The following is a 27072-nucleotide window of genomic DNA, read 5'->3' as shown; positions in this document are numbered from 1 at the left end:
TTCTGTTCCTGGCCAATGCAAACAAACCTCTTCTCCCTGTGTTTTGGCTTTCTGGAAGAGTTTGATAACAGCAAAGTGTTTTTCTTCTGATCTGTTTTTAGAGTTCCAGTTTGAAGTTGTACCTGAGTGAAATGGTTTTATATCATTGCAACATTTGACATGATCAACCTAACCAGATATCTTGGAAGAGTGTGTCACACTGTAAAGGTTTCCCTTCCCTCTACATGCATTTGAAGCCGTCAGGGGATTTTGTGTGTGTGAGGAGGTGGTAAGCACATGTGCAATCCTATGCAGATGTGTCCACATGAGAATATGGAGGTTTAAAACCACAGCATTTGGTGCCTAGTTGGTGTTAGGAAGATGCTGAGGCCATCAGGTCTGGAATGGGTGTGGGCATGGGGATGTTTGATCTATCTGTCCTGGATGCTCCTTGCACTCCTCCTCACCTTCTTGGCTGCAGTCAGTCACATGAGGTATGATGAGAAAGAAGGTTTGGTTTATTTTTCTGTCCCAGGCTGTGGTGCTCCAGTGCACGGCTGTGTGGAAGTTGTCCTTGGACAGCCCTGACTGCATACCTCAGTACCCTGTTACTGTTACTTGATCCTCTGCTTTGCTGTCCTTCTTCCCTTTCGCAGCTCAGCCCCCTCCCAGATAAACTGAACATAACGTACATATCTGACTCAACAGGGGCGTGGCTGGGAAAGTGAAGTAATCAACTTCAGCACTAAGAAAGTCTTCTAAAGAAAACCTCACAGGTCTGAGAGTCAATTCTCCTCTTCCAAATGCTCTCAGAGTGAGGAAAAGGGGCCTCTCCCACCTGGTCTAACCTCCAAAGTTCTCCACTGTCAGCCTCTGCACTGGAGCTGTGGCACTTTGAGTCCCCACCACACCCCCAGAAGGGAGCTGATAGGCCTTAGATGGCATGGGATGGGGCCTCTGCTTCTTCAGAGACACTTGCTGGGAGCTCTACCCTTCCTCTATGAGCTGTATCTCAGTCCAGCCCAGCTGGGATGGAAGGCAGCGTATCATTTGTCCGTGGTAGAAAGGTATTTCTCTCTCAGGTGCACATGACCCAACTCCTCCACTGTTGGAAACTAGTTCCTCCTAGAGAGTTTGTCCTCAAGCTGGTGGAGCAAAAACCTCCAGTGAAACCCATCGCTTACTTCTCTTCCCTACTTGAAAGTGTGTTGCCCAGGGATTTGGATTTGTTTTACAGCCAAAAAGGAGACTGTGGCTTCCCGTGGCTAACCCAGGGCACCACGTTTCTCAACACGTGCTCAAAATGCTGTTGCAGATTGGCCGAGGATCAGCACAAACACAGTGTTTGACATGGTCTTTGAGGTATGAGAAGCTGCTGTATCCACCAAACACAACCAGGTTCTTTCTGGGAAGGGACTCTCAAAAGGAGAGCAGTGGAGACCTGGACAGCAAGCATCAACACACATTTCTGCAGAGGCTTGTTCCCCTTCAGCCTGGCAGCTTTCGTCTGAGCTCCCGCTCAGCACTGCGGCCAGATGGTGTTCTGATTCTTTCTGTGGAGACCTGTTTGCAGGTCTCAAAGGGTCTAGAGCTCCATGATAGCATAATAGTCCCTGCAGTGAACTGCCTTATATATTCACCACATAAGAAAAGCTTAAAGTTGTTAGTCAAAGCTTCAAGTGTGCTCTGGATCCCTGTGTGTGGATTAATCACTGAGAGCCCCAGGGATCAGAGCTTATACACATCCAATTGTTTCAAGCAACACTACAAGCCACACAGCTGTTAAATTAAAAAAAAAATAATTCTTACTAATGTAGTAACTCGTCACCACCCCCTTACACCTGTTACCCAGTAGCTTACAAAATCTCCTTTCTGCTGATGCGAATTAAGAGGCTTTGCTTTCCCCCCCCCCTTTTCAGTAGGTTTCTGGGTAGGAGTTAGCTGTGCAGAAACAGAAATTACGTGAGTTTCTGGACTGATCTTGATGTAGGAGGCAGTACCCTACACAGCACTCTCCCTTGCTGCACACAGCTGCAAGGGAGAGCACATCAGCAAACCGCAGCTGGGAGGGAGGGAGATGCAAGGGCTCCTTGTGCATCCTCAGGCAGTATAGCTACACAGAAACATAAACCTGCCTTGAAATACACCTTGGTAGCTGGTTACCTGCAGCTATCACTACCACTGGACTCAAAAGTGATAGATACTCATTTAGGAAACTGACCTCCTAGGTAACCACTAATCCTTCCTTAAGTATGTCTGCCACAACGCATAGAAGTGCATGAACCGCAACTCCCAGATGGAGAGTGCTTTTTGCATGTACTCTGGGAAGTTCCCTCAGCTTTGGCAACCCAAATGCAACAGTACTGATGATCTGGACAGCTTCTCCCTCGGGATTGCATCACAAGCTCTCTTTGTGAGCTTTTTGTTTGTTTTTTTTTTCCCTCAGAAGTACAGGGCAGTGAGAAGATGAGATAAAGACAAACGGCAGTGCTGTGAGACCCACTGATTCCTCAGCAGATTCACAGAAACTGTCGTAGGAGTGCAAAAGCTGTTCTCCTGTCTCTGGTTCGTGTTGGTATTTGAGCAGTATGAGATACTGTGAGAGTCACTGAACCTGAATCAAAGTAACTTTCAAAAAAAGAGGAGATGCTTGACAATGAATATGAACACAAAGTATTTCAGCATTTTGAACCCTGACATTCAGTAGCTTTCACCTGGAGAGATCCCTCTGAGGGATCTTGTATTTCAGAGAATTCCTTTCAAAGCAAGAATCAGTTGCTAAACCAGGGGAGTCTGAATATTTATTCAGCCTTAGGTCTGCCCCTTTGAGTGTGACACAGCAGATCCCTATTGTGAACACCCATCTGCTGTCATATTAGCTTGGACTGGGAGTTGTGTTCACAGAAACCCTGGGAAGTAGCTTTTCCTATGCTAGAAACATTGCACTCTGCTTCCTGGAAGCACAGAAATAGGCAAGGATGTATCTGCCACCACTTGTACACTCTAGTTCCTTCCAAATAGATATATATCTCACCACTGTTGGTAAAGGAATCTGGTTGCCTCACTGGTTATAAACACAGGTTTTTGTTTTTTGTTCTTTTTTGGATGCAGAAACAAAAAGTCTTTAGCAGCCCTTAATTTCCAAAATCATTTTAGTTTATCATGAATGTACAATGGTCAAATCTTCCTATGAAAACTGATGTTCTTTGTTGCCATCACAGTCAGTCCAGGACATGCCTCCTCACATGGGCCAGGTGTCAGTAAAGGCGGAAAGAAACTTTAAAAAAAACCCAAACCAAACAAAACACAAGGGTTAGGTCACTTTTATAAATGTTGTCTGGTTACCATCAATACAATCTTGAGCAAACAGAAGCCACCAGTAAATAAATATGACTAGCTCTTGGCCTGTGAAAGGAAATGCCTGTCTCGTCACTGCAATTGAGATGGTTCCCAATAATGGCTCTGATTCAGTCCTGGGAGGACACTTGTGGGATACTATCACAATGAAAATGGCACAGGTCCTCATTTCCACAAGTGGCTGCACCCTGCTCTGCCACTGCATTCTGCAGAATGCTACAGCTGGAGAATTTGCTGCTCCTGGCACCTGTCTTGCCCTTGCTGCTCCCAATGCACTGGTGAGTCAGGCAGGCAGATTCAGCTGCTAACTCGAAAAACTTGTTCCTTCTGATACAGCCTGGACTCCACATGTGACTCAGAGGTGTCTGCTTGTACTTCAATTGTAATCCTCCCATGCAGGGCCTAGAACATGGAGCTACTGGCATGAACGTGCAGTTACCTAAGCAATGGGCTCCCAACAGTGCTGCCTTCTCCACATTTCCCACATTTTCCTTCACTGTAGAAGCTGGCTTGTGGTAATCCATTGGCTGTCCAGGGGAACCAAGTTTCTGAAGAGTTTGAGCCCCTTGTATATTTGAGCATCAAACCTGCTTCTTCCTACAGGTGCAAGTGCTCCACGCTGTGCAGAAACCAGGCACCTCCAGCAGCCGATCCCTGGCCTGGCACCACTGAACTGGGCACCAGTGAACTTGGCTCTCAAGCTAAGGCAGCTATTGGCCACTCTGTGTCATCTTCAGTCAGGGCTGTCCACACCTACACCACTAAAAGGCATGTTCTTGTACCACCTGAAACCCAGGCATGGACAGAGCCCTCTTTCCTCCAAAGGCCCAAGAGAGGAAACTGGCTTTAAACGAATCACCAAAGGCTGCCAAGCAGTCAGCACAGTGGGGTAGGAGAGGGACCTGTGTTGTCATGGGGTGCCTGTACACCTGCTATGAATTATGAGGGGGTCTGCACATGCCTTTAGAGGGCCCCTTCCCCTGCCAGGGCCAGGGGAAGTTCCCTGCAAGCGAGAGGTTCTGCATCGTCTGCCCTGGAGCTGAGGTATGCCCCTGAGACCAAGTCCTCTGGCAGCAGTATATGTGCCCCACTCCTGGCATCCCACCATCACGGGGACTTCCAGTGTCCAGGAGAAAATACGCCTGAGCACCTCCCCCCAAAACACATTTCTACAGGGAAGCCCCCTTGATTTGGGTCAATGTTGCTTCCTGCATTTTGCAAACAACCATAGTAAGGATGTGACTTGTTGCAGGTGTCATGCAGAAGTAAGTCAAATGCTTCCCAAAACATCAGAGAAACCTGTGTCAGCCTGGATTCTCTGTGCAACCACCCCCCAACAGATCCTGCTCTAACATCATCATCCTGTCTTCCTCCTTTTCCCCAGGTAGTGTCAGGTCTCACACTAAGTAGATTTGGGAGTTCTTCTGTTTTAATGATATGATAATCATTCTCCTTCTGTCCTACTTCTCGGCTCTCTGGCATTCAGAAAGGTCAATGGTTTAATTCCTAAAGGAGCTGAATACGTATTTCTTTTGTGACTGAAGAACTGAATAAAAGAGATGGTGATTTTTTTGGCACTTTATATTGCGGCTAACTCAAAACTTTCTTGTTAGTCTAGTTCCTCTGGTATACCTGCACTGCATGGACTTTGCAACTCCAGCAAGCAAAAGAAGCTCTACCAGCAAAAGCTATCTTTTGCTAAGCATCTGTCTTGTCTGTGGTAGCACACCTTCTAAAGAACACTGTTTTGTGAGAACACAGGATGCAGACTCAATGTGGCAACAGCCAAGCAGGCTGGTGGGGAGGGATGTCAAACTGTCCAGGGAGTTGGGTGCAAGAAGGAAGAGCAATGCAGAGTGCAAGAGAGCTCAAGAATGGGCTAAAGAGCACCTGTGAACAGACCTACAGCTGAGAGAAATCTCCCCAAGGACCTCTGAGGCTTCTGGCTGCAGCTGCAGTGAGTTACTGAGTGTTGAGAGGACATGTGTGCCCGCCAGAAACTGCCTACCCAGCCTCAAAATGGCTGTGAGCTGGAGGGAATCCACCTCCTATGCCTTTATTTCTCTTTGTCTGATGATGAGTTTCCTCAATAGTGGGTTGTCTAGTGCCTGTTCTGACAAAAATCTGTCCTCAGTAAGGTTCATGGTCTCTTCAGGGCTGCACCATGCTGAGTGTAGCCACAGCAGAGAGAGAATCTGCCTGCCTGAAGGAAGTACCAGGTGCTCTGCTCCTGCAGCCTCCTTTGCCCCATGCCAGTTCTGAAATAACACAGCTGTCCTTCCATCCCTATCAGCTGCACCAGCTGGGAAAACAGGCGTATTCTCACTGCCTGTATAAACAGCTACATAATGGTGCTCACTGTGTCACACCTCTATAGAGGTGAGACACCAGTGTAAACATCTGTGCCTTGTCTCAGAAGTGAACCACCTTCACTGCAGTGACTCCCAGGACAGACAAAATAGTGCAGGATTTCAAGCTGAGTCTTACTTCATCAGTAAAGGTACCTGTCAGCTGCTGCCATTTGGAGCAGAGCAGGCTCCAGGGAGACCTTATAGCAGTCTTCCAGTGCTTAAAGGAGCTCACAAGAAGATTGGGAAGGGATTTTTCAAAAGAGCATACAGTGACAGGACCAGGGAGAATGGTTTCAAACTGAAAGAAGGTAGGTTAGATTATATATTAGGAAAAAATGCTTTACTGTGAGGGCGGTGAGGGCACAGGTTGCCCAGAGAAGTTGTGGATGCTCCATCCCCAGACATGTTCAAGGTCAGGTTGGACAGGGCTTTGAGCAACCTGGGCTAGTGGACAGTTCCCAGCTGACTGCAGTAGGGTTAGGGCTAGAGGACCTTTTAGTTCCCTTTCAGCCCACACCATTCTATGATTTCACTGCAGTCCTTAAACAATGCCTCAGGCACTCACTTGAAAATACTTGGTTTAAATGGGGGAACACTGTGCTCTGGAGGGTTTGTAGTCTCCTGTTTTCTACAAGCTTCAAATGAAGAAATTCTTTGTATCAAGAAAATATAACAAAGCTGCTGCTTTACTCCAGCTCTTGAATTTAGAGGTGTGTTGGTGTTCATTTCCTGGAGCACTCCTGACTGTCAATGCAGTGCTGTGCACCAATCAGTGCCTGACCCTGAGACTGGCCCTATGCAAACAATCTAAACTTCCCCACAGAATAAAGTTCTGTTCATTCTCAGTGGGAAAAGCAGGTACTTGATTAACTTTACTGGCTTTTGCTCATCCTATTCTTAAAACAACTGTCCCCAGATGGCACTGTTTGGCCATTTTACGTTCTTTTTTCTTTCTTTTTTTTTACCTTTTTTTTTTTTTTTTTTTTTTTTTTTTTACTTTTTTTATTTTAAGTTCAGAGGCAGTGTACAGTCTTTGAAGAAATGCTATACATTCCTTCCATATAGAAGGAAGGGGCTACTTCCCAGGAACCATGGCTTGATGATAGGATTGATTATTTCTTTGTATTTTTAGAGTCTCCCCCATAGAAGTGGCTTCTTTCTGAATGTCAGTGTTTCTCAATTTTCTGCTCTCCTCAAGCCTGTCCTCCTGTCTCCCGTCCTCCTATGACAGATCTTCTTTTCACCTTTAATATTCTTCAAGTATTGCAGGCAACAAGAAACTGATAGCAAGGCACTGCTGCACCTGTTTAGGTGGTACATCCTGAAGCATCATACTCACAACCTGCTTTCTTTGTAGCTCTAGATTTCCATACTTCTGTCAAGGGTGTTTATGTTTCTTTCCTTTTTTTTAATGTCTTTTTTTGTTACTGATTCTATTGTTAAGTCACACTTCAACTATTTAAAAGAAAAGATGACTTTGATACATTTTTGTCCAGATAGAGTTGCAAGCTAATAAGGGACATCTAAGCTGGTAATAACTACTAGGATTGCTACTGTTATAGTTCAAGAAAAAGACAAAAAATATTTTTTGTTTGTTGCATTCAGTACTCAGGGAGGGGACCAAGAACCAGGTAAAAACAGGGTAACATGACAGACAGAAATGTTCAGGGAGAGGGGCATAGTGGCAGTGAAACCTGTTCTTAGGTGGAAAGTTTCTCATCTACTAAGGTAAATGATTAGGTTTGAAAGAAGAAAAATGTCTGTCCTTGTCTGTTAAAATGTCTGTTAAACAACAATATGAGGAAGGCAAACGTATTGTTGCTCAGTTTGAGATGTTGAGGAACAGCTGATTAAGAGAAACAAAGTCAAAGGTGGTAGGTGCTGACTGCAATAGCCCATTTAGAGACAGGACTGATCTGTGATGTCCTATGGAGGAGAACTTGTTCATATTTTTACTAATAATTTTTGACACAAAAAGTAGAAATGGATTATTTAAGGAGATGAGAGTGATGATACAGCGTGAGTTTCAGTAACCAAATACAATAAGATTATGGTCTTGTAAATCACCAGCCAGAATCTTTGTTCTCAGCTGGAAATACATGAGAGGCAGTGTAGGAGAAACAAAACACGTGACAGCACATCATTTACAAAATGATCGGAGTACTGGTGGGACACTGTGGAGAAGCTCTTCCCATATGTCATGGCCAGTGCCAGCAGAGAGGAAAGAGACTCGTGGGGTCACTCAGGACCTACTGAGAAATACTGTGCACAGTGCTGGTCACTTGCAATATTGAAATGAGGCCCAGTGTGACAAACTATAATCTTGGCAGGAGCAGCACAGCCAGAAGGGGCCAAAGTGCAATGACAGTGTCCTCTACAAAGTCCTCAGTGCAGTGGGAAGAAAAACCTGCTAGGAGTGAGAGGAGCTAAGCTGGGTGACATGCAGATCTGGCACATAAACGACAGATCACCAAAATGCTGAGGGTGGAAATTCGCAGCTTTGCAGCTCGCCTTCTTGGAACAGCAACCCAAGAAGCCCAAATAACAGCAAGATGGAGTGTGACAGGTTTCAGGAAGACAGCATATAAGACGATGGAAAGGGATGGTTTCAGTGTCTGAGAGGTGCCCTCTTCATCTGCTTCTCGGTGCCATTTTTGCTTGAAAAAGAGAGATGTGATTTGTCACAGTTTGTTCTTCCTTGTAGAGTTTTTGGGACTGAGTAAAAACCAAAAAAAAAAAAACCACCAAAAACCAAAACAGAGGGAAAATCAAATTAAAAAAATCTTGACCTCCCATTACAGCCGTTATACCGTGTTGTTTTGGTGTTCTGCATATGTTGATAATTTAACTCACAGTTGAGTCTGCTGCAGTTTAAAATCGAGGGGGTAGTGGAATACTTCTGCTTCAATAAGAGGACATTCAGATGCCTGTCCTCATAGTACAGGCATTCAAGGAATGGGAAACCATTCTCACTAAGGGTCATACAGAAATCTCATCTTCTTGACAGTTTTTGATTCTTAGTTACAGTAATTGTTGTGCTCACTGAAAGCTTTCAAAAGTCATTAAAATAGACACAAAACAGTCGTATTTTTTTCTTTTCCTGCTGTCAGGAACACTGGTGATCTTTGAAAATCTTCCAAAAGCTCAGCCAATTTCAGTTTTGCTGTGATCTGAGTCTCACTCTCCATCTACATTTTGAGAAAACAGGCACTGAGCACAGCCTAAGTAAGAGAGAAATATTGCTTAAGGATTGCTTCAGTTGATGGATATGCCAGAAGCTGTTTTGGAAATGAAAACAAAGCTCAGACAAGGAAACTTTTTAAGTTTACTGGTGCAGATAAGGTTAACAGACTGCAATCAGATGGAAGGACTTCCTGACTGACTGCCTCTCGAAATAGGACTTACAAGCTTGTAGTGTCTCTGTATGTCAATGTCAGTCCATCTTAGCTAAACAATTATACTTAAACAATTCCATTGTCGGTGTTGTATGCTTGGCTGATCTTTTGTTTTAAGGAAAGGGTAGACAATCCCAAGATGAACGGGCTGTCTGGATGAGACCTACCAGGACTGAAGTCAGCAGGACTGAGCAGTAACTGAGGGAAAGTAAATCTGGCAGTGGGAGATTGTGACCACCAGCTCAATGACCACCTACTCAAAATAGACCCCAGGCTCAAATGCAGAGAAGAACGGTGCAAGCAGACTAAGTGACATGAGAAGTGAGAGATACAATGAGCAAATAGGGGTTTCAGTAATAATGAATGAAAAAGTCTGTAAGCAATGATTGCTGATGCCTTTATTTATTTAAAATGTATAAATAGTGTAAGGGTTTGATGATCAAGGAGCCAATTTGTTGTGGGTTACCACCCAGTTCCCTGCTTTGTGCAAAAAAACTGAAATACCTTGCCTCGGTGTGTGAGCTGGTGCTGCACAATCGGTAACGAGACCGTGCTCGGGACAACAGAAGCAGGAAAGAAAACTTCTCTTCATTAGACCTTAGTAATCCAGGGGACTTCATAATTGCCTCAATGGCAAGGAAAGCAAGAGCTCCAGCCACTGTAAGAAATGAAACTGTAGGAAACCTAAAAGGTTTTGGTTTTCTGCCTGGCAAATCACCACTTTTTTGGCACGGCTGCAGTGAGCAGGTGAGTAACTGAAATGCGGTAATGCAGACCGTCTGTTTTCAGGGACCAGCTTCCATCAGGTGACACTGCACCAGGCTTGGCTCCCTGCCAAGACTATCCAGGCAGGCTAAGTTCCCTCTGATACCCTCTGCTCCTTCACAGGGCATTCAACAACTGACAAATTCCCCTCACGGAAAACACAGCACTCTGCCATTGCAGAAGCAAGCTGAGAGGAACCCCCAGGGTGATGGTCTCGCAGAACTAGTTGACTCAGGGCATGGAGGAGAAGGGGCCCAGGCATGCTGCAGGATGACTCTGGCCCACACAGGAGCAGCTAGCCTTTCCCCACAGGGGGGTACATCTGCCTGGCAGGCTGTTAATTAACTGGTGACAAAGCTGTCAGAGAAAGAAGTTCTAGCTACAGGGCACTGGAAGAGATTTATCCTGAAAATATAAGCACTTGAAAACCTCTTGTGGAATCTACTGATACCACAGTTTAATGGTGCTGATTAGTTACCTTAGGTGAGTAAATGGAGCTGGGTAACCGTTTCTGCCTCCCTCATGAACATTTTCGCTTTGGATAATTTGCCCATGGACAGGTTCTTGTTTCCCTGACCTCCCTGCAGCCACTGACACATCTTATTAAGGCTCCTTGTATAGATTGGGCTTCTCCCTTGGCGATGGCTTTGCTATTCAGCATGAAAATTTGACAAAGTGCACACTTGAGTTAACAATGGCACCAACAGCCTGCACTATTAATGCCTGCTAGCCCTTCTCACTCTCTTCTTTCCCTCACTCTCCTCACTTTCTGAGGCACAGCTCAGACGAGTGGGCTTAAGACGCTAGCTTGGTACAGCATGGCAATTCCCAGCAGTGGAAAGCAACACATAAAGACCTCTTTCATGTAAACACGTGCAGTAAGAAATGTCAGAGAAGAAGCTGTTTTACAAAACTAGAAGTGCTTCTGTTAGGCACTGGTATTTTCTTAACGCAACGTGGTGTTTAGCTATTGAAAAATATCTAGGTTTAAAGTAAATAAAAAAAAAAGTTTAAAGCAGTGCTACTGAACTGCTGGCACCTGCAGGTGAATTTTGAAGTTAGCTCACTCTAGAAAGAAGACTTAGGCTCAGAGAAGGGAGAGATGTGAAGCAAAGTGGCTATAAAGATAGAAAAAAATCTTTACTAGGATTTCTTAGGAAGGTTATTTCAGCAAATTCATATGCAATAGAAGAATGTAACTACCTTTCCTACTTCAGCATTGTAATTGTTTATCACCATTGCTCATAGGGACCCAGGAAAAGAGGATTTCTGTACCATGAGAAATTCTCAGTAGGACAAAGACCACATGACTAGAGAAAGCCCTATAGCACTAGGCAGATCTGGCAAACAATGAGGGCTAGAGGGAGTTGAAGACATCACCTGCACGCAGGAGACAACATACTAATCTCACGGAGAAGCAGTAGCTAAGCAGGAAAAGGGGCAGTCCTGTTTCTCGCAGTTGTGGGATGCAGTTGCTGGATTCTCTGGTAACCCAGATGCAAATGTGGTTGTTCTGGATGGGATGTTCATATCATGGCCCTTTTCTCCCACTGTCCTGTGGATTCTTTGGCACCTGATAAGGGGTCAGCTGACACCACAGACAGTTTTCTTGGGGCACTAATAGAATCTGTTTGTTCTTTCCAGGTTGTCATTAAATCTGGAAGAACCTAGTATCAGAGCGACCCCTGCTCACTGCATCTCTAGAAATGAGCTAAGTCTATCAGGAAGAGCAGGAGAGAGACTGTCAAACACAGAGCATGGCTGCAAAAGCTTTTGCCTTGGGAAAAAGAAGCAGATTAGGAAAGAAAAGGGGATTAAAGGAAGAGACAGCATGATAAGGAAGTAAAGTTTTAGGGAGGAGAGATTATGGTTAATTTTCATGCATAATGAAAAGCTGTTGCTTTAGCGGGGCCCCGATTTGGCTCCTTCTTGCAGTGCCTGCCCTGAGGGTTAGATGACTGGTGGAGCCTACTGGCATTTTGGAGGGGCTTCAGATGTTTTTACTACCAGAATCAGTACATCCACTTAAGTGGCTTTGGAATTTTTCCTTGAGGTTTTTCTCCTTTTTGTTCACGTTTTATCCAGCCCATTTAGACCAAATAAGAAACGATCATTGGGTCACAGCATCCTGTGATCTGTTCTAACCAGCAGCTCCATGTGGGGTTCATGCTCAGTGATCCCAGTGTATGGTTGCAGCTCTGAGAGAACCTGCCTGGATGAGCACTCTAAATGCAGCTCTAAAGCCAGGGCTTTCTTAAGACAGAATGTTTACGTCTCTCTGCAACCCTGTGTAGAGAAAGGGGGATAGAGATATTGCTACTAAGCTGTGTAAGCTCTGAGTGCAGGGCTCTGGGGGAAACTAACAAGCAGCCTCTTACTTCAATTAGTTCTTGCTCTGCAGCTTTGCCTCCCCTTCAAAAGCGAGTAATTTCATACTGCAGGCAAGTAGCAGGTCTGCAGTCTACAGAAACAAATCAGACTTTGGCTTCCCACAGCTCACCACCTCAGAGGTTATCAGGGGCTATCTTCTTCAGTGATCCCTTGGTTGCCTCAATCTCAAATCCCATAAGCTCGGCAAGCATAGTTTCCAAAGTAGCTAAACCTGAAGGCAGGTTTAGCCCGTGCGTGTGCGTGCACGTGTGTGTCTGTAAAGACAGACAAGCAATTGTTCGATGTGGATAAAACTATTGATTTTTTTTTTCTGTTCAATTCTCCTCTATGTGCAGAGGTTCCTATTCAGTCTAAGATTTGAGAAGCAGGTTTACAATGACAGTGCTTCTGCATTGTTTTTTGTTCAGCAACTACAAACCTCTGGAGACTTTGCAGTGCACCAGGATGGAGGAGGGAGAGTCACACTTCAGCAGGCAGTCTTTGCTAACCTTTTTTGATATTTTACTGTGGCTTAATACAGCAGAGACCTGACATACATTCAAATTGCCATGTACTGAAGAATGGAGAAATGATAGCAGAAAAAAAAAATTCTGTGTGTCCTTCTGGATTTCAAACTACATAGTAGTGCTTTCGGAGAGTCAGATCACCTTGTGAAGTAGGTTTTGTTTTTTTTTTTTCTTCCTGTTTCACTTAACTGATATGCTTCACACCCCTTGTGTGTAAAAATGGTGGCTTTTGCTTATACACATCAATTTTGCCACTGTTGACACTCCCCTGTGTGTTCCCCAAAACAGTATTGAATGTACCAGGAACAAGTTTAAGAGGTATCACTCTGATCACAGAAAAGGATGCTTGTTTAAACCACTGGCATGACATGTTCACATATCTGACCTTGTCAAGGTCAGAAGAAATGTGGAGGTTTCACGTAAACACACACACTCAGATGTGAAATCCTGTTAAATTAGGCCCCGAGAGGGAGAACACCTGAGGCAGTTCAAAGACCAAGGTGGTAAGCTGCAGATCCCTAGAAGTTATTAACACCAGGCAAAGAGACCTGAGAGCAAAACTACAAGGGAATCAGTAAAAATAAGGTTAAGTAAGAGAAGGGGAAAGAAGAAATAGATACTGAGGAAATTGGCTGCGTTTGAAACTAGAGGAGAATGGAAGATTTGGCCTTTCTTCCCAGACAAAATGTGAAAGATAAGAAGTCAAAGAATCAGGAGAAAAGGAGTGGGGGAAGCAGACATGCTGAGTGCTGACTAATGGGCAGCATTTCATTAAGTGCTGGCAGAGGCCACAGAGACTGTTGGAAGGTGGTGTGCTCCTCTCTCATGGGACACACCAGATTTTTGCCTTATCTGCTTTTTACTTGTTGCCTTAGTAAAGAAAAGCCCTGAGGTATGCCAGAGAGATTAACAATATCACCCGGCTGCTTTAAATGTTGGTTGCAAAGAGACTCACCAAAACATGTTCCTACTGGTCGAGGAACCAGTGCTAGGTACACCTGGTGAAGACAAGGTTTGGTTGGCTTTCTGTCAGCCAATTTCTCAGCAGATTTGGAACAATGCCTCTAGTGAGGGCTCTGCAAAGAACCTTAAATTCCTTCTTCTTCCTCAAGACACAGAGAGGTAAGTTTGCTTGAGTGGCAATACATTGCTCCTGCAAGGAGTGATGCAAATTCATCTCCCACATGGACGAGTTGCACTGTGTTCTAAAATGCTTGCTGGCCCTGATGAAACTACAGTCTCTTCAATCACAGGAATTGCACTTTATTGCACTTTTCTGACACCCTGACATGAACCTTTAACCTTCTATAGGCTATCTAAGTCAGTCAGTGCCCCTTGACACAAATTGATGCACACAACACTGGTTGCGTGCTTAAAACCTGGGGAGCATAAAAACATTTCCTCTGAATTCTCATGAAATCACCAGCTCTCACAGGGCGTAAATGTGTTACGCACAACAGAGTAGGTTATACTTGAACACCTGTAAAATGGCCCCAGAACTGCAGAGCAGTGATTGTGAGTATATTATGCTGCAATTATGCTCAAAGACTCATAGACTCAGTCAGATTTAAAGTCTTGTGCAGCACTCGGGATTTTCCCTATATTTGATCCCTGCAGCTAAGTGCAATAGCAATGGACTTGAAAGCATGTTGCTGCAGTAACTTGCCAAGTGATGATGGTACTCAGTAAATGCCCAGAGACAAGTCCTGGGGAATGTGAATCACATGGCAGCAAGTGTATCTATGTCTGTAAATGATGGAGAAAGTTGCAGTGTTTTGGGGAATTTCCACCTTATTCCTGCAAGGGAAACTAATACTTGTCCATAAAAGCAAAAGACAGGTGTTTCTTAGATGCTGTTTCGTGATTTATAAACACTGCCCCCACACTAGGGTGCTTTATATTTGTTAGTGAATCTTTCTTATTTTCTGCCTGAAGAGTCTCACTCACTAGTTCAAGGTTTAAAGGAGAGCAGAAAATCCCCATGAAAAGCAACAAATACAGCTTTTCTGAACATACAAATAATGTAACTCTAAAGCACGTTACCTAAAGCCAATTTTAAGCTTGAACACAATGGCCAAATGTTTCCTTTTTCCCTTTCCTACTGATCCAAAGCCTTGCATGTTCTCTCTGAATTTCGTTGCACTGCCCATAGTGAGCTGCAGTTAACTACTGAATAGTAATTTTCATGGGCCTTGAGAGTCATGCTTCTGGAAAGAAACAAGTGAACAGCATCTGCAAAAATGCAATTTCTTCTTGACATAATGGCTTTGGATCTTCTTAGGAAATGGAAACATTAGAATTAGTCTGAGTAGGAGCATAATGTGTAAAGAGTGACCAGAAAAAGCACTTAGGAAGCCTAAAGGTATCACAGTGCTCAGAGATCTATTACCCAATCTTCCATGTAAATAGCACGAACCCACAGGACAAAAGGCTCCTTGATTTTTTCCCTGTGCTTGGAGACCCTGGGAAAGGCCAAAAGGAATTTGAAGTTACACAAAGCTTTTATCCCAAACCCACTCACACATGCCTCTCACATCAGGACAACTTTGCCTCGTGACAGCTGCTGCAAAGTATGGAGAGCTGGCCAGCAAAAGCTGGCAGTAAAACCACAGACTCACAAACCCCATCCAGAAAACATTTTTAAAAGCACGGTACAATGTATTTGGCCTGCCTTTACACAAAACAGGTAACACCTTGTGCTGAGGCAAAAGGCCCAGCAGGAAAAACACTCTGGAGTCACTTGTAGTGTCACATCAACACACACAACTGTGGGTGAGGGCTGCAAACTGCGGCAGTGCAGCTTCGTCCCGGGACTGACTCCAGCCAGCCAAGTCCAGGTGTAAATGTGAGTGCAGCCTTGGGGCACTGCACTTGCGGGATCAGGGAAAACGTGCCACTCACAGGTAATGCTAAGGACTTGTCACTTACGCCGCAGAAACACCTACCACACCTTGCTGGTGGAATGGTGGGCCATACAGGAACTGCCCCGGTAGAGATGAGAAGCAGTTTTGTTCGGAAGAGTGAAATTCCGAGGCTATCATCCTAACTCCATGAGCAATAGCGAGACCAGTATAAACTGCTTCACTTTGCAGAGTGTCTTCGGTTTCTTCTTTCAGAAAATTAAACCTTTAAAACTTATTTCTCCCCACTCGTCTGCCATGACCCACCTGCTCCAGTCTGTTTCCATTCCAGTGGAAAGACTGAAAGGTTATCACTATTCAGTTGAATTGAGAGATGTGTGCGTGTGTGGAGAGGAAAGGTTCTGCTTTGCCAAACACCTGCAACAGTCCCCGGCTTGGACTCCTTCCTCACCTGCCATGCTCTTCTTGTGGCAACATTACATAAAGTCTCCTTTCACCTCCCGCTCCAGCGGCTCCTTCTGCGCTGGGGAACGCGGGGCCGGGTCGCGGGGTGGGATGGCGGGGTGTGACGCGGGGGGTGGGTCGCAGGGGTAGGACACGGGGTGGGGTGCGGAGCGCAGGGGTGGGACGGGAAAGTGGGACGCGGGGGGGGGGGCGAGATGCAGGATGCGGGTCTGAGATGCAGGATGAGGGATGCGGGTCCGGGACGCGGGATGCCGGTTCGGGATCCGCGCTCGCGGCTGAGGGGGCGGTGCACAGGGCCTCACTTCCGGCCCGGCGTTGCCGCCTCTCGCTTGAGAAGGGGCGGGGTCGCCGCTGGCCAATAGCGAAGCTCGGCGGGCGCGCGCGGTGGCCGCTGGTTGGTCGGCGCGGGCCGGGGGCGGGGCTCGGCGGCAGGGCCGGACCGCCGGCGGGGCCGCCCCGCAGAGCCGGCGCAGCGGCGCCCGGGACGGGTCGGAGCTGGTGCCGGTTCCGCCGCCGGGTCCGTACCAGGATGCGGCTGCGCTCGGGGGTGTTCGCCTCCTCCTGCCTCCTCGTGCAGGCCCTGGGCGTCGCGCTGTTCCTCCGCGGCTTCTTCCCGGTGCCCGTCAGGTCTCTGCCCCGCAGAGAGGCCCGTGCGGACTCTCCCGCCGAGCCGGCCCCGCCCGGCCCAGGTAACGCGAGCAGCCGCCCAGCGCGCCCTCTCCCTCGGTGCCGCGGGACACCTTTCTGGAGACGCCTTCGTGCTTCCAGAACTGCTTCCGGAGTAGTTTAGAACTTAGCTGGTTTCCGTGTAGTTGTCGATTACTGCCAGCAGCATCTGCTCACTGTGGCAAAAAACCTCCAGCGTCAGCTGTCACGTCTCTGAAGGGTTTTCCTGTCCTTTTGTTCCCCGTTCCCTGACGCTGATGTTGCCGTCATACCCCTCCTGTTTAATGGCAAGTTGTTTGCATTAAATGATGCCGTCTCAGTTCAAACACCTGAGTGCTTGCTCTGTTAACTCGCTGGTTGTGTTGTGCCCAAGAACCATCGTGACTTGATGCTTCTGTGTTGTGTGAGCGTCTTAACCCCACCTCGCTGGGATTTTAGCACCTCAGTAGCCACTAAGTGACTGTAGCAACGCAGGTTGCAACGTGCACAGTATTGCTGTCCGTTACCATTTCTGTGAAATCACCGCCTTTACAGGTCCTGCTCTATTCTGTAGCTGAATTGGCGAAACCAAAGTTTTCAAGCGTCTTTATAATGAGGAGTCTTTATAATGAGTAGAGGACATGTTGATAATGTAACTTTCTTATATGTTCAGTCTCAAGTTGCATTAAAGTAACGTGAAGAAGAGAACTTTGTACTTGAAGGAGTGTTCTTCACCAGTGTTTGGAGCTTGTAGGGTGAAACTTCAGCTTCAGTGGGCAGCTGAATGGAGTAGGAGTTATTTTGCTCCTTGCAAGCTCCTGCTTGGGACATCTACTTAGTAACTTTGTGGAACAGGACTGTACCTGCCAAACAGGGTCTTCAGCTGCTTGTTATTTGTTATTATTCTTTCAAAGTGTGTGACTTTTTTTTTACAGAACCACAGTATATTCTGAGTTGGGAGGGACCCACAAGGATCGAGTCCTTACTTGAATTGTGAGACGCAGTGGAGGGAAGAGAAGGTTGTGTAATTTAGAATGTGATGTGCTGATATCAATTAAGCAGGAACAATGAAAGAATCTAATCTGGTAACAGACCTGAGTGGATTTTGTGGATGGCAGGTTGCTTTTTAGCTGGAGTTTACCAAGACTGCCAGAGATGTTTGATAGGCTGCTGTGAGTGAAATGTTGCATTCACATGTGATTATTGGCTGGAGCCTAATGCAGAGGGAGACTGCTTGGGTGGGATGGAGGTGTCAGATAACTGGGTTTTGAAAGGACTGATTTGTGCTGAAGACTGTTAGTGTGCACCACAGGGCTCTACAGGCAGTTTAAATTTAGGCGTGTCACTAGTAATCCCAGGTGTAGTAGGAAAAAATGGAGTGACAGTGGAAGAACACTTTCTTTCTGTAGTTCTTGGGTTATGTTTTGCTTCCACAGTGATCTCTTGGTCTGGACGATAAGCTCTAAAGGCAAGGTGTTGCTTACTAAACACATGGTGCAGAAGGCTTTCAACCTACTTTAGGTCTATTCAGGAAAGATTATTTCCCCAGTGCCTCTGTATTTCCTGCATGTTTCCTTTGTGAGTCCTGACTGCCATTGACTCCATGCTGTCTTGCCTGTGGGATGGCTGTAATAGTGAATCCTTGCAGCACATAATTGTAGGAAGTTTTTGATAGAGAACCTGTAGTTTTCTTCACTGCTTGCAGAAGTTCAGCTTCATTTAAAGTAACTGTTCTCTAAGTAAGTAACCCTAAATAAGCGTGCCATATGCCAAGACTTGCACCATGTGTCCTTTTCACTATCTTACAGTAAGTATTTTCAGATGGCTTGTGACTCAGAATTCATTTGAACTTCTCAATACTTTGACTTACTGATGAATTACACTGCAGGAGGAACTTAGGAGTAAAGTATATGTTTATGATCTGATCATTTTTGGTGTCCAGGAAGCTTTCTTTCACTAAGCAAGTGGATAGGAGTAAATTACGAGAAAGATTTTACCGACAGTACATCCAGTGATGCCTTCTTGTTTTTCATGGAGAGCCAAAGCATGCCTTTTAGTTGATAATTCAAGTCCTGTTAAACCAAAATTATCAGTTTAATTAGGGTTGCTGGTAGTTAGCATTTTATTGTTTTTGAGATTTCCTTCTTCCCCCTGCTGGGCCCTCCTCCATAATTTTCTGATCTGGAAAAATCATTAGCAGTAATGAGTCTGTGAATATCAGTTTATTGATGCTTATATATGTACTCCAAAATACAGTTTCTGAGGGTTTTTTTGCTTTTTGGTTATTTTTTTTTGAGTTTCTTGTGTTAGACATACCACTATCTGTGACCTTTCCAAATTGTCAACCGCTTATGCAGAAACAAACTTTATTCTAAAGGAGTGTGAAAACCCTAGCTTTATGTAATGCATGTACTGAGTAAACACAATCTTGTCTGAGTAGAGGTCTTTGGATAGGATGCATTCTGCTCCCATTTTTGCCCTTCTGTGTGTTTTCCTGGTAAAGAAATGAGACTTGTAGAGGGTGAACCAAGAGCTTAATGTCACCATATGGACCAAGCTCAGTGCAGATCAAGAGTTGCTGCAGCCAGAATTAAGTCTGTGCAAGAGAAGGGTGGCCCTGAAGGCATGACATTGCCTACTGCTTGATGCACAGCAGCATTTTGCTGTGCCCACCCTTGTACCACATTCTGGGAATTCTGGAATTGGATTTTGGCCCTGCAGCTGCCATCACCGAACTAGCCTGGCATACAGTCTTCTACCTTGAAGGGAGCAAGTGTGCACAGATCTTTTACCTTCAAGTTTCAGTGAAATTGTCTATTTCTTTGTAATTTTCCTGCTATCTCATATTTCTTTGTAATTTTCCTGTTATCTTATGGTGAGATTTGATTAAGAGGCATTGCTTGTGTTCTGATGTGCAAAATTGTGCGTTAGTACAAGTGAATGCAGCATCTTTTTTCTAACAGAACTCTGTCAGATATATGCAGTTCAGCTTTAATGAATTAACAAGAGAGAAAGTAGCAGCTACCCCTTCTTATTGCTTTGAACATTCTCCATTTCAAAGCTTTTCCTCAGTTTTCCCGATTTCACATCACACATTCCATTCACATTTTGTTTTACTTCCTAGGTGCTGTGTTGGAGTTACAGTTGTGTTATTCCTGTGCTGGATGGCCTGAAAACCCAGCATCCTCTGATTACTTCTCACACTGGCTGTTGTTTGCAATTTGTCATTTCCAAATGTAAAAATAATATAGGAGTTGAAAGCACTCATTTCTGTTGTGAAGTTGTCCTTTTAACTTCTGTCTAGTCTTTGGTAAAATTTGTTAATGACTTTTGTGTACCCTGTTTTTGTTGCTTAGGAATGGTTTCTAACTGGACCAAGATTCCTGCACCACTTTTCAATAAAGTTGTCATTGTTCTGATAGATGCTTTGAGAGATGACTTTGTGTTTGGATCCAAAGGGAAACAGTTCATGCCATATACTACGCAAGTTGTTGAAAAAGGGACTTCCTACAGCTTCATTGCTGAAGCGAAGCCACCTACTGTGACTATGCCTAGAATTAAGGTAAATGTTGGTTTTTTTTTTTTCCTATTTCATTTGATAAAGTTTTGAAGTGTTTGTTTTGTATGCTTGGAGTTGGCATAAAGGACAGGTTTGTTGTGTTAGTGTAATCTGTGGCTGAATCTCTCTTTGCTGTAGGAGTGCATGTGATAGAGTCCTGATTTGCCATCGCCCAGAGGTTAAGGCCCTAGTGCATAATCTCTTTATTTGCAGTCATGGGAAAGCCAGCAGCCTCTCAGTTTTCAAGTTTTCCACTGGTCTTCTATCCAAGAACATTTTTATTGGTATTTCTCTGTGTTCTTGTAACTTGGATAGAAAATCCAGTTTACTATTAAATTGTTTTGTCATAAGGATGTTTTTGAAGAGCTTAAAAAGGAAACTGTGTGAAGTTCCATGTAACTAAAAGATTAATTGTGGCGGTATCATCAAAATACTTGATCATCCAGGCTTATCAGTGATGGATCTGAGTGACACCTCTTCATTGAAGAAGCTGGAGGAGTGATCTTTGTAGGTCAACTAGAAGGACAGTGAGAGAGTGAGGGGGAAACAGTCTGGTAACTATTCATAGGTAGACTTCATTTCATTTCCTAGACGTTTCTTATTTAGTGTTTCAAATGTACTATCATTGTGAATGTTGAGTCAGTTTACTTAGACCTTCTAAACTATCTTTTTGGTGATTTAATGACTAGTAAATGAAACAAATTTCAGCTAAGTCATACAAAGCCATTTTGCTGTCCGCTAGTTAAGACAATATTATTTTTACCTTTTGTAAAGCAATCATTATCTCTCACATCAACTAGCACTGTATTGTGGCAGGTGAGGTTACGTGTCAGGGCAGCCTGTGTTCTTTTACTTTGTTATGTTTCTTTACTTAAAGAATAATTTGCCTGCCATCTCGTTTATTGCTTCCTCCTGCTTACACTGCTACTGTCTTCTGATCCCTGGAAGCTTCTTGGTTAATGTTGTCTCTTTTCTTGTTTCATGTAGGCTTTGATGACAGGTAGCATACCTGGTTTCATTGATGTTGTCGTGAACCTCAATTCTCCAGCTCTGTTAGATGACAATCTGATATGGCAGGCAAAAGCAGCCGGGAAAAGAATAATCTTTTATGGTGATGATACATGGGTTAAATTGTTCCCAAAGCACTTCATGGAATACGATGGAACTACATCGTTTTTTGTGTCAGACTTTACAGAGGTGAGAGGCTTTGTATGATCCCAAGGTAAATAAAATGAATACAAACACACGGTGGCAACTTCTAAGAGTGAATGAGTAAAGCTATCCTAGTTCTGAAATACGCACCTGGCAATTAAATAGAAATTGGATTTACATGTGTGGTTGGTATGGGCACTGTGGAGCTAAGCATTTCAGTCCCTCATGCATATGCTGTGGGAAGTGTTTGGATGATGCAGTTACTGTATAACTTTCCTAAATGTACGATTTTCTTACAAAACTTCTTGTGGTAGGAAGTTAGACCAGTTGCTTTGTTTAAAAATTCCACTATCCACATTTCCAGTTTACTGTCATATTTATATTAGTTAATGCCGTCCTTAAGTGGCCAATTAATAGATTATCTTGGTCTTCTAGAGGCATACTTTTGTAGTATTGCATCACTTTTGTAATTGCAATAGGAGCAGTGTTTCATTATGTTATAAAAGAAGGAGCATAGAAAGTAAATGAAACAAATTGTGAAAATTCTTACTCTGGACACACTAGAAGAGTAAATGCTTTGGCAATTTTAGTTCATTCTTGAACCTTTATGGTTTGTTAAACCTCAGGCTGTTGACCCACTGCTACTGACATATTTTATTAACATGTGTAAGGCAGTTAGAAAGGTCTAAATGGATTGGAAGACACTTTTAACTGGTTACACTAGTAAGACTTGCAAAAGCTTCAACATACAGTGGAAAAATGCAAGTATGCTGCTGGATCTGTGATTTTGTGACTCTCAAGCTCTTTAGGCAGTCTTTATCTATCTGAATGTAGTCCCTTAAACACACAGCTTTTTATAGAGTTTTTTTGGTAGTTATATCCAGAGTCAGCAAAGTGATGTTGCATGTGAAATATTATAAGGATTTTTAATATCCAGGGAGAAGATATGCAACTAAAAATGCATTGTCAACCTAAGCAGGAAAACAGGTAAGTTAGGCTCCAAATAGCACTTTTTAAATAATTTTACTTTCTCACTGTGTTGCCAGTTCTTTCACTTGCAGCAAGTACAATCTTTTTGTGTTTGCCTAGCAAAAACTGAGTTGAAAAAGCAAGTGTGGGTTTTTTGCCCTCCTGTGATTCCAAGGACTAAACAGAGGCTTTTTCCTGTGCTTACAGTACTTCATGTACTTGATAATTTGTGAAGTGAGAGATCAGGAGTGTGAAGGATGAAAGTGGTTTAAGTTTCTGTGGAAGCTTGGCAACCTGTTTGCCTTGTTTGTGTGTAATCTGATGCATCGTGACCCGAAACAAGTAATTGGGGTGAAGAATCTCTTTTGTAAGAGAAATATATTTGACTGCCTGACATTGAACTAATTGGTTTGATTTTTTTTCTCTCATTAACATTATGAGTGACTGTAATTCTCATCAACTTCTGCAGAATTTTAATGGGTATTGCGATCTAATTTTTCCATGTTTTTTACAAGAGAGAAGTTATTTTTACCTTTTAATTGTTTTCCTTTTCTTTGAGGTTGATGACAATGTTACCAGGCATTTGGATAGAGTGTTAAAGAGAGAAGACTGGGATATCCTAATACTACATTACCTGGGATTGGACCATATTGGACATATTAGTGGGCCAAACAGCCCATTAGTGGGACCAAAACTTCGTGAAATGGATAACATACTGAAGAAGATTCATATTTCTCTTCTTTCAAAGGTAATATAGCTTCCTCTTGGATCAGTGTCTTGTTAGTTGTGGACTGACATTAAAATGCTTGCTGGTTGTGGATGGTAGCTCATTTATTCCTGGACTGAAGTGGGTATTCTTCAGTTCTTTTCCTTCCCTTCCCAGGACATTCCCCAGTTAACAGTACAGTGTAGCGTTTTTAAGGATTTACTGGCTGACTTTAGTAACATCTGTTAAGAGCCTCCTCTGAGCAGCTGTGGGAAATAACTCCCTCTTGGTGTGCAGCGAGAGGAATGCATGCCAAAATTCTCTTATCCCTCATGAATTAGGGCAGTGGTTGGTGTGCTTTCTAGTAATGAAATTCAGCGGGAGGAGTAATGGGCATGTAAAGCTAATGGCTCTAATGTCTACAGTTATGAAGGTATACCTAATTCTTAGATATTTGAAAAATTCAAATGGAAATGGTGGTTGTAAACTACATTTTGTCTTATGCTAAATGCAGCACATCTGAACCTGTTTTTAGATTTGGATATACAGGTTGTCAATTACCAAAACATCCGTGTCTGGATGTTGAACTACCAAGTCCTAATTCCAAGTGGCCCGAAGCATTTTTCTTGTTTGTTTTTGGCAACTGCTGCTCACAAAATTTCAGTAGTACTTTTAGACAAATGGATACTGTTGTATGAAAGGAGAGATTAAATCCTGTGTGTGGAAGCTTCATGAATGTTGTAGTGGTTTTGCTACAGTTTTTTAGTATGTTTGCTTTTGTCAACAGAAAGCCTCTATCTCAGTTTTAGAATACAGGAATAATAAAGGCACTTTACTTTTTTGGGTAGAACAGGTACTGGTAATAACTAGAGATGACAAAAAATGACTTTGTTGCGGATTGACTGTTTATTTTCTGCCATCTTTGATTTGTTAGCTCAAAATTCTTGGACAGGCCTCACTTACGCTTCTGTTTTTCTCTTTATTCAGAAACATATGCACTGTTTAACATCAGTCATGATCCCAAAAACACTTGAGACACTAGAGAGTATTAGAAATAGGATTATTTTTTTCATATTAAATTGATATGATTTTACCATTTGCAATATTAATAATTCAGCAAGTATACTAAAAACTCAATGAAGGTGAAGAAAAGAAGTGGGAAATACTTCTCTGTTAATGCTACTGTTCCTGGGCTGATTTTCTTCTAGTGTGATAGCCTTTATTTAATCTTTTGGTGAGTTTCTTGAGACTGTAAATTAAGGGGTTTTTAAAGTTTGGGATTTTTTTTTGGTGAGTTTTTTTCCTAATATATTGACAAGTCTGGTAAGTATGTGCCTTAACTTCTAAAAATTACTACTACCGCACGACATTTAGCTGCAGACATACATCTCTTGTTATCTGCCCCAGGTGTTGTGAGCAAGTTTAAAAAAATTAAATTCACTTTGAGACATATTCATGTTTGAAAATGATAGAGATAGTGAAGTGATATATATGACTCGTGTTAGTACAATAAATTAAATTTTTTTCTGTGATTTGCAGGAAGAAGCTTCTTTGCCCAATTTGCTAGTTGTGTGTGGGGATCACGGGATGTCTGAAACGGGTAGTCATGGTGGTTCTTCAGAAGGAGAAGTGCACACACCTCTTCTGTTTATCAGCTCTGCTTTTGAAAAGAGAAGTGGTAAGGATCAAAGAACTTTTTCAGAACTGTCTTGGTTTCCGATGGAATAGTGTTAATTTTCTTCTTAGTAGCTGGTACAGGGCTGTGTTTTGGATTCAGTATGAGAATAACGTTGATAACACACTGATATTTTAGTGCTTACTCTGAATCAAGGACTTTCCTGTTTTCCCATGCTCTGGCAGGGAGCAGGTGCAAAAGAAGCCACGAGGGAGCATAGCTAGGACAGCTGACCTGAACTGGCCAAAGGGATATTCTGAACCATGGAGCATCATGCCCAGTATTTGAACTGGGGGCTGCCAATCTCTGCTTGGGAAGGGCCTGGACATCAGTCAGCAGGTGGGGAGCAATTTTATTGTGCATCATTTCTTTCTCTTGGGTTTCATTCCTCTCCCTCTCTCCTTTTCATTGCTACTATTATTATAATATTTTATTTGTTTCAGTTATTAAGCTGTTCTTATCTTAACCCAGGAGGTTTACCTTTTCTTTCTGATTGTCCTCCCACCCAGGGTGGGGGCATGAGTGAGTGTGCTGTTGTGTGGTACTTGGTGTAAGGCTCCAGTGGATGCCAGTGCATAGTGCACCCTAATAGTCTGAGAATACTACTACCATGTATGACTGTAACAGTAACCACAACAACAATAATTATATGTAGATTATAATAATTATTATTGTAATGAAAAGGAGAGAGGGAGAGGTATAAAGCCCAAGAGAAACGAATAATGCACAGTGCAATTGCTCTCCACCTGCTGATAGGTGCACAACCTGTCCCTAAGAAGCAATGGACAACCCCCAGTCCACTCCGGTTTGTGTACTTGGGAAAGATGCTCTGTGGTATGAACTATTCCTTTGTCCAGTCCAGGTCAGCTGTCCCAGTTGTGTTCCCTTCCAGCTTCTTGTGTACCTGCTCACTGGCAGAGCACAGGAAATGGAAAAATCCTTGACTAAGGGTAAGCCTTACCAACAGCTAAAACATTAGTGCATTATCAACATTATTCTCATATTGAATCCAAAACACAGCCCTGTACCAGATACTAGGAAGAAAGTTAACTATCTCAGCTGAAACCAGGCCAAGGACACATTGGCAACTCTGATTTATACTTGCTCTAGAATTCTTCCTGAAAAGTACTTTGATTTCTTCTACATCTATCTGGCCTGGCCCATGCTATGTGACCCAAAGCTCTGGTTTTAGCCAAAGCTAGCATCTGTATCATGATAAAACCATGAGTTAAACTTTGTAACCATTGAGAGAATTGTGTATTTTTTGGATGATAATTTTCTACAGTACTGCCCCAGCTGAGTGTTGAGAGCTAACAAGATCTGTTGTCAAGATCCTGGGCTACTGGTAAATGAATAGGTTTAGAAGCAAAATCCTATTTGAAGTTAGTTTTGTTTTTCATTTTCCAGAATATTTCCTTGGCCTCCATTCTTCCTTCTCAGCTAGGACAGAGAAATGAATTAGTTTCTCATACTGAGAGTTAACAGGCAGGAGGAAGAATTGCTCTGTGAAGGGGTGAGAGGTGACAGCAGTGAAAACATGACTATTGATGGCTAAGCCTTAAGGAAAGAATATGGAGCATGAGTGTATTTACTGTATTGGCCAAGTAGTTAATTTTATTTCATTGATGTGAGTTGATATGTTTCTGAAACTGATTTTCTACTTGTAGATAATAATGAAAGATAAAAGTAAGATAGCGTAAGGTAAGAGGCAAGAAGGAAATGGAGTGGTAGAGAATCTTTAGTCTAATTTCTGTAGTAGTGCTTAAAGAAACTCCTTGACTGAGTGAATTGGTGAAATGTGAAGTGATATTCACCAGAAGTGAATATTTTCCCTTACAATGCTTTCTTCTGCCTTTCATTCTGCCTCTTGCTCATTTCCATCTGATTTCTTTGCTTTTAAAACCTGTTTGAAGAACCTTCATTTGTTTATCTTGCTGGAGGTTCCTGCAGCACAGTAAAGTACATTTTTCTGTCTGTCATTTATAAGGCTGTTATTCAACTGCAATAGAAAGCATTGCTTGAGGACTCATTGAACTCTTCTTGGGTCTAAAAACAAAACAAAGTCAAGAGTAGACCAAAGCTCTTGGGTAAGCTCTTGCTTTATGAATTTCACCAGTATGTGTTGACTGCCAGGCCATGAGAGTGTAGATTCTGTAAATGCAATCTCCTGTTCATTGGGATTGCTTTCTGTTAAGTTTAAACTAAAGATGCTGTTTTTATAATACAGTGAAATGTGTCTCTTCACCTGTCTTTTGGGATAGAGTTTGTGATTTCGAATGATGCCTTTGTAAATATC

General features: G+C 43.3%; 1 protein-coding gene and 1 long non-coding RNA gene across 12 annotated transcripts in view; one reads left to right on the top strand and one right to left on the bottom strand.

Annotated features, from left to right (window-relative positions):
• LOC135407281 (uncharacterized) overlaps positions 1–16446 on the bottom strand; it is a 33379-nt gene extending 16933 nt beyond the window's left edge. Inside the window, exon 1 of the long non-coding RNA XR_010426790.1 lies at positions 16057–16446. This is a non-coding gene — a long non-coding RNA (uncharacterized LOC135407281). The remainder of the gene's footprint in view (positions 1–16056) is intronic.
• A 66-nt stretch (positions 16447–16512) lies between these two features.
• The window catches only part of PIGG (phosphatidylinositol glycan anchor biosynthesis class G (EMM blood group)), an 86681-nt gene continuing 76121 nt past the window's right edge, over positions 16513–27072 (top strand). For 6 of the 11 annotated variants that reach the window (XR_010426787.1, XM_064642155.1, XM_064642156.1 and 3 more), the window contains exons 1-5: positions 16516–16759; positions 20072–20277; positions 21262–21471; positions 22955–23143; positions 24641–24779. Coding sequence is in view for 8 of the 11 variants with exons in the window: in XM_064642155.1 (XP_064498225.1) it covers positions 16600–16759; positions 20072–20277; positions 21262–21471; positions 22955–23143; positions 24641–24779 (904 nt within the window). In the remaining 3 variants the exon portion in view is untranslated. Of the gene's footprint in view, positions 16760–20071; positions 20278–21261; positions 21472–22954; positions 23144–24640; positions 24780–27072 lie in introns of all 11 variants that reach the window. The other 5 variants (XR_010426789.1, XM_064642163.1, XR_010426788.1 and 2 more) reach the window with 3 other exon arrangements.

This window comes from Pseudopipra pipra, chromosome Z (assembly GCF_036250125.1).
Source record: "Pseudopipra pipra isolate bDixPip1 chromosome Z, bDixPip1.hap1, whole genome shotgun sequence".
Taxonomy (NCBI): Eukaryota; Metazoa; Chordata; class Aves; order Passeriformes; family Pipridae; genus Pseudopipra; species Pseudopipra pipra.
Note: the sequence above shows the minus strand (reverse complement) of the source record. Positions and strands in the feature narration are given on the sequence as shown.